Below are 14,489 nucleotides of genomic sequence, written 5' to 3' on the forward strand. Positions count from 1 at the left end.
ACGAGGCATCTGCCTCCCTGGCTATTTCATCCCTTGCTCAAGCCACTGCCTGGTGTCCTCTGGCCCCTCCCTCAAAGGCTGTGAATACACGTTAGTTCCTGTGGTCCCCAAAAGCCAACCTTCCTCAAAGATTTCCAACACCTATGATTAAGTTCAAAACACAGGCTTCAAATGGCATGCAGAGGATGATCCCATATGTGTAAAAAAATAACTGGATACATACATGTATGTGTGTGCCAAAAGGAAAAAAGGCCAGATGATTTATTCATTCATTCAACAAAAATGTAACCTGTGTCTGCCATGGGTCAGGTGGTGTTGTCGATGGATGTTCAAAGGGGACCGGAGTCCCTTGGGGCATCCCAGACTCCAGAATCTGAAGGGTCACATGTACCAGCAGGTTAATGGCAATTCACTTGGGGGAGGCAACCGTGGGCGAGCTTTTATGTCACCTTCATCCTTTTCTGTATTTTCAGATTCTTTTTTTTTTCCTGCCTTGTATATAGCATGAAAGAGCTTACATAAAAATAATAATTAAGCCATAAAGCACAATCTCTCTATCCCTCTGGCTTTGTCTCCCTTCTCCAAACACCTACACTTATCCACACAATATCTGCACACACTGACACTAAAAAATTGTTGTGTATCTGGAAATCAAATGTAAATGGCACCCTGAGTCTTATCTGCAGCCCTGCTCCCAGCACCCGGCTCCCCTCTGAGGGGCCTCCCAGCCTCGGCCTGCCTTTCCCTGGAGGCGTTTTCCTTGGGATCCTGTCTCTGGCTGACTTCCACCCTCTGTCCTCGCCTCGGGTATGCCTGTGGACAGATGTGTGGCTCCAGGCCAGTCCCCCCACTGGCTCCTCCTGTTAGGTCCTCCAATAGCTTGCCCCCAACAATGAACTCTCAGTTCTCCATCTCTGGAGGGGCACTGCCATGCCCCCAGCGCCCGTCTGCCTTCACCCTCTCCTCCCTGCCTTCACTCCACATCTCCTGCCCCAGCCTCGCCTGTGGGTGGAGGTCGGAGGTCATCTCCCATAGGTGGCCTTGAGCTCCCCCCTTCACTGGATCATCCTGAACACAAGCCAGCAGGACCTTAGAGCTCTGCTCCCCAACCACCTGTCACATCTGATCGCCACTGTCCTTGGGTCGCTGTTTCTCTCCAAACCAACGAACTCATTTTCACTTATTTTAAAAATAACTTGTCCCTGTATGCATCAGCCTCGTGCTAACAAGATCCAGGCTTACTGTGTCCGTTATCGAACTGAGTCAGAACAGACGTGTACCCAACCTACCATGAGCTGCCAGCGTGTGTCCCTGGGGCCATGGCAGCACCACCAGGTAGGCACGGTGCCCTTTGGAAAGCATTGCCTTTCAGAGTGCCACTGGCTGTCACCCCCACCCCACCCACATGGCTTCCTCTGTTTGGAGAACACTCCAGACCCCAAAGTGGCTCGCAGGCCTCCTGCGGCTCCCTGCCTCTCCAACCCTCCCCATGACAACCCTCCGTGCCCCCAGCACAGGACTCATTATGCCTCCCGGCTGGCTGCTCTTCACACCTCCCTGCCAGCTTCCCAGCCTCCTCAGCGAGGACCCATCTCGGCTCTCTTCCACCTGTCAAGCAGCTCATCGCCTGTGAGACTCAAGAGGCAGCGAGGCCCCTCCTTGCCTGTCCCTCCAGCAAATGGACCAGCAGCGGCAGTGCACCCCGGGCTCCGCTGTGCCAGCTCAGATTCAGACAGGAGCCCTCGTGGCAGCATCTCTGCCACCCCATGGGCCGGCACAGTAGGTGCTCAGCCCACGTCCCGGCACAGGCCAGGCTATGTGTGCAGCAGCCTGGAGTCTCCAGGTCACAGACCTGCCCTGGAGTTTGGGCCTCTCCACCTGCCCACTCGAGGGACAGACCTGGGCATGCTCAGACCCTGCTTCCTGGTCTGTGGGATGGGGGCAATCCCAACACCTACCCCGAGGCTTGTTGGAAGTCAGCATGGGCTGGCAGACCCCGGAGCCTCACAGAGCTCCTGGCCTATTATTGGGATGGTGAGAGGAGACCGGTGCTAATCCTCAGGGGTCACCCAGCCTGCACTGCGCTGTGTGCGCTCTCCCTGGACCGGAGCGCGGGTCCAGGGTCGCCGGAGAGGCAAGAATTACAAGCCTGTTTATTTAACATTTAGGAAGCCGGCGCGTTTTCCTGCACCTTGTCTGCAACACTTAAGCCAATATTTGCGTCTTCGGGATTCTATTTGTATGGTAATTTAAAAACAGGGTTCCGGACCCACGGCCAGCCTTTCTCCGGAAACTCTGAAAGCACATTAATTTTCTAGACTGTAAAATAATGCCATAATTAAATATTACCATTTCTCTTAAAATAAAATCTGGTGACTCCTAACAAAATGGTTTTTTTCGAAACATGATGTCGGTTTTCCCACAAAATTGCACTCCGGGGAAATTCCTTATTTTGAATGTATGAGAGAGACCACAAACTTAATCTCAACACAGTGTAGGAAAAATTGATTTGTTAAATTACAATAATTTCCTTGCATTTAAAATCTCCGTGTTTCCTGTGGAGGCTGCCCCAAGGCCCCCGATGCGTCTTTGGGGAAAGGCCTGGGGAGCCAAGGCGTTTGTTTCTGTTTATGAAGCTCCCAGATGCCCTTTCTTGTGGTTCCAATTGCAGTTTTTGTTCTGTGTTGCAAACTTCCTTGAAAGGAGGCATGGCTGGGCGACCTCATTACCCTCGCCCTTGAGTCTCCAAAGACATTCTCTGTGGGGGTGGAAACGGAGCCATCCCACGTGGAGGAGAGCATGGGCCCCAGGCCCTCCTTCCATGGGTTCCCAATTGGCCAAAGTCAGGATGGATGGAGAGAGCTGGTGGCCCTGGGCTGTATGTAGGCTGAGGCAGGAGGAGGTGGTGCTGGGTTTCGCCCCAGTGCCCAACCACCCCAACCAAAGCTCAAGAGGTCCCCCTTGTGGAGCCTCCCAAGAACAGCCCCATAAGTGGTGTCCTGCCCCAGCGCTGTTCGCGTGAGCCCCGACACCTCTGGGCACTTCTCAGACCCAAAGGCACTCAAGGGCAACCACCAGTCTCCATCCTTCTCTCCTCGAAACCTAAACAGCTCCTTGAGACAGGAAGGTTCTTGGCCCTTCTGAGGAAGATCTGGAGAACCAGCTCCCACGGCCCCACAGAGAGTTAAGCTCCTCCATGTGCCTCCGAGATCCCTCTTCCAGGAGCCATCACCAGTCACACGCCGTCTTCTTTCTTACTGAATGTGTCAAAACTTGCGATTATCTTGCCAAATTCCTGTTCTATATAACAATGAAAGCTTCAGTCTTCTGCCAAGAGAGTGATTAGGATTCAATCCAATGGGAGAATTCTAGACACATGTTCTGTTTAGCAAATACTGACTGGTAACTGCTCCTCTAGAGAGACCCAGGCATGTCCAAAATCACTGGAAAGCTCACGCTCCATCCGTCCAGGCCCGACTCCCCCTCGCTCCACTCCTCAGAGCACGGACGGAACGTATCAGGGAGAGCATTGACCAAATTTGGTAAAAAATATGAAAATATAAGGGCCAACGTGCAGATGTGGGAACACAGGCGCTGAAGCGGAGCTAACAAGGCCTTGTCTCCAAGACACCAGAACATCTGGGTGAAAGGGAAAAGCTCCCATCAATCACCCTGGTGCCCCGGCTGTTCGAAAACAGCTGGTCTTTGGCTGGATTTTCCAGTTTTCATCTGGGTGGAAGGCCCAGCCAGAATGAGGCGTAATTAGCACTATCGTGGGGCCCGGGGAGAGTTTTGAGTGAACAGATTTGTGCTGGAACATTCCTAAACTAACAAACAAAAAAACCTTGGCTGCTGAGCCAGGCCTGGTGGGCCAGACCCGCTCCCCAAGCCCCCATTCCTTCCCCATTCCATGAGCCGAACGCCTCCTCCTCCCTCGACAGGAAATGCTCGGCACGGGCTGTGGGGAGATGTCTACGTGGCCAGCTGCTCCCCTTGAGAAAAGAAAGGTTTTCAATTTGGGAAATGCAAGCATAAAAGGATCGCCTTCTCCAGGTGGCACGAAGCAGGGCCCACCTTTGCCAGTGACCCCTGGGTCCGGCCCGGCCTGGGACAGGTCATGGAGCAAGGGAGCAGCAGTGACAAAGAAACCACGTCTCCTCGCTAGCCTTCCAACCCGCTGTCTGCCGCCCCTGCCTCGCACCCTGCTTTTCCAGGCAGCCAGGCCCCCGGATTCCTCGGGGCAACTTTCGACTCCCGAGCTCACGAGAAAGAGAGCACGTTGGAGGGTCCCGGCTCGCTGCCGTGGATGTAGCTTCTCTAGGGCGCACGATGCAAAGCCCATTCCCCACCCTTGGCCTTGAACACAAAGACCCTCCGATGACATGGCCGAGGAGATGCCGGTGTGGCTGGAGGGCCGCGTGGGCCGTGTGCAGAGCCGCGGTCACACCGGAGGGGAAGCTCAGGCTCCTTAGAATTCAGAGCTGGTCTTGGTGGGCCTGTGATTTGCTGGCACTGTCACGCGTGCCCATCTGTGGCCCTCTCGGGGGAGCTGGAATGGACAGTCTGCGTGCCTCTGGTGCAGCGACTTCCCCAGAAAGCTCATCTTCCGCTGGAGCAGCATGGTGACAGCTGCCACCTCCGCCGCGGGCCACCGTGCCGTCGCCTGTGTGAGCACAGCCGCTTCCTGTCACCACGGGCTACACTTTCAGGGGGGATTTTTACTTCAAATGTGCACAAGGTCCCACGTCCAGACATTCTAGGGGAATTACCTCAAGCTGAGGATTTTGAAATAAAAGCCAGAGGGTTTCAGATGTTGTTGTTTTTTAACCAATACAACACTTCCTTTTTTTTCAAAGTAGATCTTAATTAGGATCCTGATATATAAACCAGGGCAAAGGGTAGGGGCTGCTTGGGCTAACACTGGGGGTGAGAGACCAGAGCCTCACTCACTACATCCCACCTTCTCTCCTGAAAGCACTGCCCGTGGCCTTCAGAAGCCGGGGTGGAGACCTCCCGACAGCACCCCGCGACGCAGGCACCTCCCGCAGCGGCCCCCAGCCACACGCGGCCCCCCCAGGCCCTGAGATGCGGCCGGTCTGCATTGAGTTGGGCTGTGCGTGGAAATACATTTCAAAGACTTGTATGAAAAAGACATATAAAGTATTTCATTAATAGTTTTCATATTTATACATGTTGAACTATAATATTTGGGGCTGGAAACAATATCATTAAAATTAATTTCGCCCACTAAGTTTTAGCTTTTTAAAAAAAAAATGTGGCTACTAGGAAATGTAACGTCACGCAGGAGGCTTACATTTGTGCCTCACAGAGCTGGTTTCTCCTGAGCTGTGTGCTGTGGACGTAGGAGCCTTCCCTGCGGGTGTAAAACCACACCAGGGTCTCGGTTTGGCTGGAGCAGGTTACCAGGGTCAACAGAGGCCTTAAAGCAAAGCACCAGTTCTGGATCCACCTCATACTCGAAGCTCTCAGCAGGATCTGAGGCTCACACCTTCATCTCCCTCCATCAACTTCTCCTTCCTCTCAACCTGCTTGGGTCCGCCTGAGCCCCAGCCCGCTAGGAGCTGCCTTACAGACCACCTTCCACCTCAGCCAGATTCTTAGTGACCCCAACAGCTGCGAGCCTTCTCTCTCCGCTTCCATTTCAAGCCACACTCACAATGGACATCGCCAGCCGATGCTTAGGAGGGGAACTCCCAGGGAGTGCGGGACTGTCAACATGGAGTCATGTGCATTGGCCTGGTAAAGCACAAGTCACCCATTCACTCATTCAACTACAAGTAGGAATTATAACTAGAATTATAGCTAGCATATTGCACTATGTGAAAGTACTGTTCTAAGTGTCATCCACATTTTAACACAACAAATATTTACTGAGCATCATCAGGGGTGTGCCAGGTGCTGGGAATAAGCAGTGAGCAAGAGAGATGGGACCTGTTCTCATGGAGTCAGCAAACCAGTGAGAGAAAGGAAGGAGAGAAGAAGGAAGGGAGGAATGAAGCAAGGGAGGGTGGGAAGGAGAAAGCTGAAGAGCCCAGAGTGACGCCTCAATAGCAGTGAGCACACCTAGCACCCAGATCTTGGTTTCTAAACACCATTCTCCAATAAAAGGAACCAGGACTCTTGAAGATATGGCTGGTTCCAGGGCTGGGGCCATGAAAGTACAGAATGAGCCTGGAAGACCCTCTGGCACCAGAAATTGAGGAAGTGCTAACGAAAATGATAAGCGCATGTGCAAGGAACGGGAGCTGAGTTGAAGAAACTCCCAATGTCCACATTGGGGACAATTTGAGCCACAAAAATAATAATGATGGCAACAGATTGTAACCTGTACAGTGAAGTAATAATCTGTGAGTTCAGACTAGTACAAATAATTGACTAAAGAGATGAATGGGGACATGGGACAGTGCTTCCTTATGGCATAGTTTCAACTAATAAATTCAGGAAGAATGACAGGACTGGAGAATGGACATTTGGAAAACACCATCACAATAATTTTTGGAATCACCAATGGACATCAATAGATACTAAAATCTGGGGTGGGGCCGAAACCGGTTTGGCTCAGTGGATAGAGCGTCGGCCTGCGGACTGAAGGGTCCCAGGTTCGATTCTGGTCAAGGGCATGTACCTGGGTTGCGGGCACATCCCCAGTGGGAGATGTGCAGGAGGCAGCTGATCGATGTTTCTCTCTCATTGATGTTTCTGACTCTCTATCTCTCTCCCTTCCTCTCTGTAAAAAATCAATAGAATATATTTTTAAAAAATAAATAAATAAAATTAGGGGTGGGGAGTAAAATAAAAATAAAAAAGATACCTACATTACTTCTAAATATATCCCCATAAGATAGTTCTTCCTTATAAAGAGAAAGTGGGGATTGAACAGTGGAGAGAACTAACAGACATCTCCTCGAGCAAGTGATCAGAATGAACATCTCCCGCCTCGGGACAAGCTACCACCGCGTGCCCCGGAGATGACGCCTTACAGACCACCGTGTGGGTGAGGGGACGAATGCACAGGGGTGGCCGGGGGACCTGGGCTTTGGATGGCCCTGCACTGAAGTGTGTCCCCAAAAGACATGTTCAAATCCTACACCTGGCACCTCTGAGTGTGGCCTGGCTGGGAAATGGGGTTTTGCCGGTGTCATCGCACTCAGATGAAGTCATGCCGACGTGGAGACTGGGGTCTTCATAAGGGAAAGGAGAAGGCGATGTGGAGACAGAGAGGAAAGACAGCCATGTGACCAGGGGGGCAGAGACTGGAGTGGCCACCAGCCAAGGGACACCTGGGGCCACCAGAAGCCATAGAGGCAGCAAGGAGCCTCCCAGACAGCCTGGGGAGGGAGCCTGGCCGGCCACACCTCGGACCTTTGTGCTCAGTCACCCAGTTTGGGGGCTCTGTTACTGCGAGCCCAGGCCGGGCAGCCACGAGGTGCCGTGACTTGGTGCCGGTACCTCCCGCCTGCCCCTCTGCATTCTAGGCCCCCTCAGGCCTTCAGCACTCACCTTTACTTAGTAAATAATATTCACTGCAAGTGTGACTTAACATTTCAAAATCAAGTTCAGACCAACCCCCTTCCAAAGCTCAGCTGGTCCTCTGAGCGTGGTGAGAGCACAGCTGGCCACGGGCTCTGGCTGCCTTTTCACACCGTCTAAAATCAATGCGGCACCGGGAATAAAGGCGCTCTCCCGCACCTAAATCACCTGGCACACCTCCCGGAACCTCAGACTCGCCAATTAAGGGAGAAAAAGAGTGCTCTGCTTTTGCTTTTTGCCCCGTCCCCCCCCCGCCCCCCCCCCCAAAAAAAAAGTGTGTGAAGATCTGCTATTTCTCCGTCTGCTAGGCTTCACACCGCTGGCCACCGCCCCACCCTCCTCCGGTGAAGTCAGACCTACACTTTTCATTTACTTTGGGAAAAAAACCACACGGATTGTGAGCTTGAGAAACCTCTCCAGGCCTCCACTTTCCTCTGTGAAATGAGAAGGACCACACCCACCTGGCAGGGGTGTTACTGACCATCAGATAAGAAAAGGGCGCGTTTTCTCTCCCACTTCTAGAGAAGTGCAGAAAGGGCGAGTCCCCAGAGAAGCAGATCTGTGGCTGCCAGGGTTTGAGAGGAGAGGGACACAGAGTGACTCCTAGTGAGTTTGGGGTTTCTTTCTAGGGAGATGGTTCTGAGATGGGATGAGACAGGGGTGATGGTGAACGTCCTAAATGTCACTGGGTTTTCCTTGTACATGCTAAAATGGTTAAAAGGGCCGAAACCGGTTTGGCTCAGTGGATAGAGCGTTGGCCTGCGGACTGAAGGGTCCCGGGTTCGATTCTGGTCAAGGGCATGTGCCTGGGTTGCAGGCACATCCCCGGTGGGAGATGTGCAGGAGGCGGCTGATCGATGTTTCTCTCCCATCGATGTTTCTGGCTCTCTATCTCTCTCCCTTCCTCTCTGTAAAAAATCAATAAAATATATTTTAAAAAAATAAAATAAAATAAAATGGTTAAAAGGGTAAATTTTATGTTAGGCATATTTTACCAAGAGTTATTTTTAAATATGTTTTATCTTTTATTGATTTTAGAGGAGAGGAAAGGGGAGGGAGAGAGAGATAGAAACAATCAGCTGCCTCATGCATGGCCCTCACCGGGGATTGGGCCACATACTGGGCATGTGCCCTGACCAGGAATTGAACTGGGGACCTTTTGGTGCATTAGTCGATGCTCAACCACTGAGCAACACCGGCCAGGCCAAGATCTAGTTTTGAATTGGGATAGAGGGACACCAGCCAAGGCCCTCCAACCCACTGAGCCTCAGCCTCCTCCTCTGCAAAATGGGGGCACTGACAGAATCTCCATCAGTGGTGGTTGTGCAAATTACAGCTGTTGGTCCCTAGCAACGTCAGGCACCTGGCAACAGGCATCCCTGCATTGACAGGCCCCCTGCCCTGGAAGCTGGGAGACTCCCCACCATGATGCAGACATGGCAGCTGATCTGAGACAATCTAGGCCAAGGGCCTCAGCAGAGGTTTAGCACGTCCATCCCCTTCACAGCCCCAGGCAGGTTCCATGTGGGGAAGCCTGTTCCTGGCTCCTGACTCATAATAATGCACCATGCTAGAGTGGATGGCATTTAAACCCCAGCAGCCTGGTCTGGGCACTGGGGCGCTCTGGATTTAATTCTGCAGGTGATTTGAACGATGCTATCTAATTTCCAATGTCCCTGCTCCTATGAGTGCAAAAGCAGCGTAATTTTTAATTAGTGGGTAAACAGTAAATAATGGATGGCAGTAAGTGGACACCGCTGTTAATTAAAAATCCATGGTTGATAAAAATCAATTTGGCCCATGCGTTTAATTCAGTCTATCAGGTCCCTGCGAAAAGTTGTGCAGCCTGCGCCCAGCACCATCTGCTTGCAGCTGTCGCTGCTTTAGTTAAGACTTTCCGAGAGGAGAGGAAAGAAGAAGAGAGAGCGAAGACAAGGAAATCAAAAGACTCCCTCAAAAGCTGCAGCTGAGAAAATTTCATGTATTCCTTTCGAGTCAGCTAATTTAATGTTGGCAACCTTGACGTGGACAGCTCACGGTTGAGGGAAGATGTCATGTTCGCTCGGGTGTTTCCACAGCGCTCTCCGTGTGTGTGTGTGTGTGATTGAATTTATCGGGGTGACACTGGTTAATAAAACTGGACAGGTTTCAGGGGTACAGTTCTAGGATAACCCTCTGCACACGACGGTGTGTTCACCACCCAAGTCAAGTCTCCTTCCATCAGCGTGGATCCCCGTGCCTCTCCTGCCTCCCGCCCCCTCCCCCGCTGGCTGTGTTTTCTATTTTGTGTGTGCATGTTCTGAATGCAGGGAGATTTCGTCGTATCACATCATCTCCCGACGTAATTGAATCCTAATTTCTCACAGAAAAACAAGACGAAGTAAACCACTTCGGCAGCAGGCTCCCTGAGGAGTCAGGGCCGTGCCTTCAGAGAGGTGCTGGGGGGACAGCGCTTCCTCCGGAGCAGAAAACGTTTCCTCGAGAAGCGGAGCCGTGGGGACAATGCCAGTGCCATCCTCAGAGCCACTGGCCATTCTGCTGAGACGCGAGCTCGAGTTTCCCGCGGCAAACGCTGGGACCCTCCGGGCCCTGTGCTGCCCAGTGCTCACATCCATCCCCAGGTCAACCCGGGGAGGCCTCTGGCACAGTGGCGTGCGCACACCACCTGCAGGACTGAACACGGGGCCCAGGCCCCCAGGTGGAGGGTGCGAGCTGCTGGCGCCAAGGCGCGTGCGTCCGGCTCAGACTCCCCACACGGTATGCCGGAGTCTGGCCCGTCCGTGATGCCCACCCACCACAATGTCCGGGCTCCATCCCCGCAAATCTCTCTGCCCGAGTTAATGCGGAACCACCACAGGCTCCTCTCATGCAAGACGCCCCTTGGTATGTAGTCGCTCAGCACACGGGCCCTGAGAGCTGGCTGTTGGCTTTCACTTCCACTCGGCCGATTAAAACCAACAAAGCAGCTGTAGGATAAACCAGGAAGGTAGCAGGGGCCCAGGGCTGCACCGGCATTCTCATTCCTTCCTCCACTCGTCATTTGCTCCTTCCTTCCTTCCTTCCTTCCTTCCTTCCTTCCTTCCTTCACTCATTCATTCATTCAGCAACTGCCTGTGGAGCACCCTGCATCCCACCAAGTCTTGAAAACAGCCACTCCCCCTTGCCTGCCATGCAAGACGAGCAACAGTTAAGATGTCAGGCCGGAGTCTGACCACCTGGCTGGAACCCTGGCTCTGCCACAGCTGGGCAGCCCATGCCCCCCATGCAAGCTAAGCCATGTTGCTGAGAAGGAAGCTAAGGCTGACGCCCGTGTCCTCCGTTGTTGCAAAGGGCAGATGACGTATGAAATCGGATGGAGTCGATACTCAGTTAATACTCAGGTTATTGTCATTGTCACCACCATTCTCGCTGCTCCAGCTTTCTCAGCTGACCACTGGGGACCCTGAGCGTCTCTGGATGAGACTCCCAACCTCCAGGGAGGTGAGGGTTCCACTCTGCCTCATTTTCCTGAGAGGCCACTGGCAACCACGGGCCCCCAAGTCCATGTGGGGACACCAGGTGCCCTGTGAAGGGGTAGTGTGGTCCCCAGGTTTCCACAGCCCCCACCCCTGGCCCTGCTGCCTTTCCTGACCCTGACTGAGAAGCTGTGAACGTGAGATGGGGAAGGGGACAGAATACCTCCTTCATTTGTTGCTTCACTCGGCCCCAGCCTCCCGCCAGGGCCTGCCTCCCCGGCTGGCCGACATCTCCGCCAGGCCCCGGAGCCCCTGACCCACTTCGGCCACAGGCTCGGCGGGAAGAGGACCTTGGAAAGCCCCTTGCAGGAGCAGGGCCAGCGGTCAAGGGCAGCCACCCGGAGCATCGCCGCTGCTGTCATATTTGGACACTGCTCGCTGCCAGGCTTCCCACAGCATCCCGCCATCTGGGCTGTGTCAAGGCCAGGCCTCGGAGGAGAGATGATGGTTTCTGGCGGGATCGCTGCTCTTCAGCAGCTGAAGGCCCCGAGCTCTCGCCTCCAAGCAGCTCCTGGAAGAGAAGGAGCAGTCCCACGGCCGGACCTGGCTGGTCTCCACAGGATGAGCACATTTGGGGGTCACTCAGGAGGGCCTGGGGCCCCCACCCCGCTGTTCACACCCATCCTCCCCCCAGAGGCCTCAGGTTCCACCCCAGCCCCACGTGCTGGATGCTGGCCGGGGGCCCACAGAGATGGAGACAGGCAGCAAAGGCCTGGTCGAGGCAGGTCCATGCGTGAGGGGCCTCGAGGGGCAGCACAGTTCTGCTCCACATGGCAGAGGTCAAGCGGAACCTGGGCTCCTTGGTGAAGGGGTGGCAGTCCCATGCCACGGTGGACAGTGCCATCGTCTGGGAGTGAGGGCCCTCGTGTCCCCGGCCGTGCCCAGCCACGGCAGGCGAGTCTGAGCAGGGTCTGGGCTGCGGAAGTCGGGCTCAGCACAGTGACTTTGGGAATCTGGACAGTCTCCCTGCAGGAGGCTTGGATTCCATGGTGGTCACAACCAGGAGATGAGTCCGGAGGCTGATTCTAGGCACCTCATCATTGTCTCAGGGGCTGGGGTGGCCTATGGGGGAGCTGGATGCCCCAGGAGGGGCAGAGGTGGAGGTTGGGGTGGGAGGGCAGCTGGGGCAGGTGGGGCACCTGGGAAGAGCTGGAACCCTAACCCTGGGTCTGTCTGCTTTGCAGCCCATATTGCAGAGGCGGCTGGGAAAGCAGGGGGTGGCCACCTGCGCTGGGAACCTCGCTGCCAGCAGCCCCTGACCAGCAGAGCGCCCGTCACTGCACTGCTGCCTCCACGCCTCGAGGGACCCTGGATCTCCACTGGGTAAGACCAAAGGTCACCTTGACCTCAGGCCCCTGCGCTGGGAGACTCTCCTCTCCGTGCCTCAGTGTCCACATCTGTAAAATAGGCACAACTGTCCTATTGTCTAAGAGGCCTTCTACCTGTGGTATAAAGCTTTACCCTCCACCACCACCACCACCACCACCAACACCACAGAGTGAGCCTGGAAGGCAAGCACCATGTTGGGCATCATGCCCCAGCCACAAGCAGCAACTGGACAAAATCCACCTATTCAACGCATCAAACACCAACTACACAAATACTTATTGAGTGCCTAGTATGAACTAGTACAGAGGGGGACACACTCTAAGCATGTGAATACAGAAATAAGTAACACAATCTCGAGGTGGTGCTAAGCTCTGCAACGAAGGACATAAAACAAGGATGTAATAGTGAGTGACCTGGGAGGGTTTTTGTGAGCGTGGTCAGGGAAGGCTTCTCGGAGGTGGTGACGTTCCATTGAAGGCTGAAAGAAGAGGAGTCAGCCACCCAGAGAGCCAGGGGAAGAGGCAGACAGAGGGAACAGCTGGTGCAAAGGTCCTGAGGCAGGAAGTGGTGGGTTAGAGAGGGCTCAGGTGTCTTGCTTGCCTGTCTCATTCTCTCCCTAACCTTGCAGGCTGGCCTGCCAGTTCAGGCACTGTTGCTCTCTGGGGCAATGGGCTTCGTGCTCTGCCCTCATTTGTGGGGTCCTCCCTCTTAATGTGGGGATGGAGAGAAGGGAGGCAGTGGCCTCCTGCACACCTAGCACATCACTCTCTCTCCAGCCAGCCCCATTCTAGGATCAGGGACTGGATGGACTCTCCGTGTCCTCCACGCACCTTCTGAGGTCAGAGAGAAGCGAGATGCCAAACATCTGCTATCGCTCTGGGTGGAGGGAGGGCCTGGAGCTCAGCAAAGCCCCTGTGGATGCATTCCCAGGCTCTCACCCAACTCCACAGTCCAGGGCGACCCAGGCACCACTGGCCGGGGTCACTCTGAGACAGAACTGGGGCTCAGGAAGGGTAGGGACTGCCTGCGGGCTGCTCCTGCCCCGGGGGCAACTGCATTCTGGAACAGTGCTTCTAGAAACTTCTAGAACCTTCTTCCTAGAAAGCTCCCCTCTGTACTTCCCAGACAGCCTTAGTGCAGAGACCGAGATGTCCAGTGGGACCTGCTGCAACCCCTTAGGCAAACCGTCCCCTCCCGGGCTTGTCTGAGGCACGGGCGAAGAGCGGGCTGAGGCGACCTCGGCGTGTGAGCGTCCTTCTTCGTGTTTAGCTATCCCGGCGCTTTCCTTATGCTTTCCCTTGGCACCAACTTGCCTTCGGTCACTTGCACAGACTCCTTTACCCTGGCAGCTGCACTGAGGACAACAGTACGCAGTGAGCAGCACACTCAGTGTCCTCGATTATTTTTAAAGGAAGCGCAGTATTGCCCTGGACGTGGAGAGCAGGGCCACTTGCCATAAGTTGGAGGGAACTGTGAAAAGAAAGTCAATGAAAATCAAACGGCGTAATTAAATTCTCACCAGGTCCGCTGCCCACGGAGCCTCCGGCCTGCTGTCTCTGGGAGGAAGGGAGGCCGCGTTAAAGACACACTGGCTCCAGCAGCACCTCTGCTTAGCGCTGTCGGGCAGGCTGAGCAAGAAGGCCCTGGGCGGCGGCCCCTGGGCGGAGGACACCGGGAGGGGGCACCTGCCTGCTCTTCTCCTGGACTCACCCACCACGCACCCCCCCGAGCCCCCGGTGGGAGAGTCCCAGCCCAGTTGTGACATGAGTCCCGGAGCCATTTAGCGTTTCTTGGCGCCCAAGCCCACCCTGTGCTCATCCTTACCACCCGCAGAATAGGGCCTGAGGGCCTGGGGGCTAGGGCCAGTGTTTGTAAATAAAGTTTTTGTAAATAAAGTTTTATTGGCACACAGCCATGTCCCCACTTGCATAGGCTTCTGGCCGCTTTAGCTCTACAACCATAACCTTGAATAGTTGCCACAGAGACCACCCAGAAAAGCAATGATATGCATGATCTGAACCTTGAATGTCTGCTGACCGCGGCTAGGCCCACAGCCTGGCACAGGCGTGGGTAAAACTTGGTGGGGAGGCCAGT

At 54.4% G+C, this 14,489-nt stretch overlaps 1 protein-coding gene across 1 annotated transcript in view; it reads left to right on the forward strand.

The window, feature by feature from the left end:
* Positions 1 to 14,489, forward strand: part of APCDD1L (APC down-regulated 1 like) — a gene marked incomplete at its 5' end in the record, with an annotated part of 53,038 nt that overhangs the window by 31,286 nt on the left and 7,263 nt on the right. The window contains one exon of the mRNA XM_081096643.1: positions 12,251 to 12,389. Within this exon, the coding sequence (XP_080952769.1) occupies positions 12,251 to 12,389 (139 nt within the window). The remainder of the gene's footprint in view (positions 1 to 12,250; positions 12,390 to 14,489) is intronic.

Source organism: Myotis nattereri (assembly GCF_964212035.1).
Source record: "Myotis nattereri genome assembly, chromosome: 8".
NCBI classification, from domain to species: domain Eukaryota; kingdom Metazoa; phylum Chordata; class Mammalia; order Chiroptera; family Vespertilionidae; genus Myotis; species Myotis nattereri.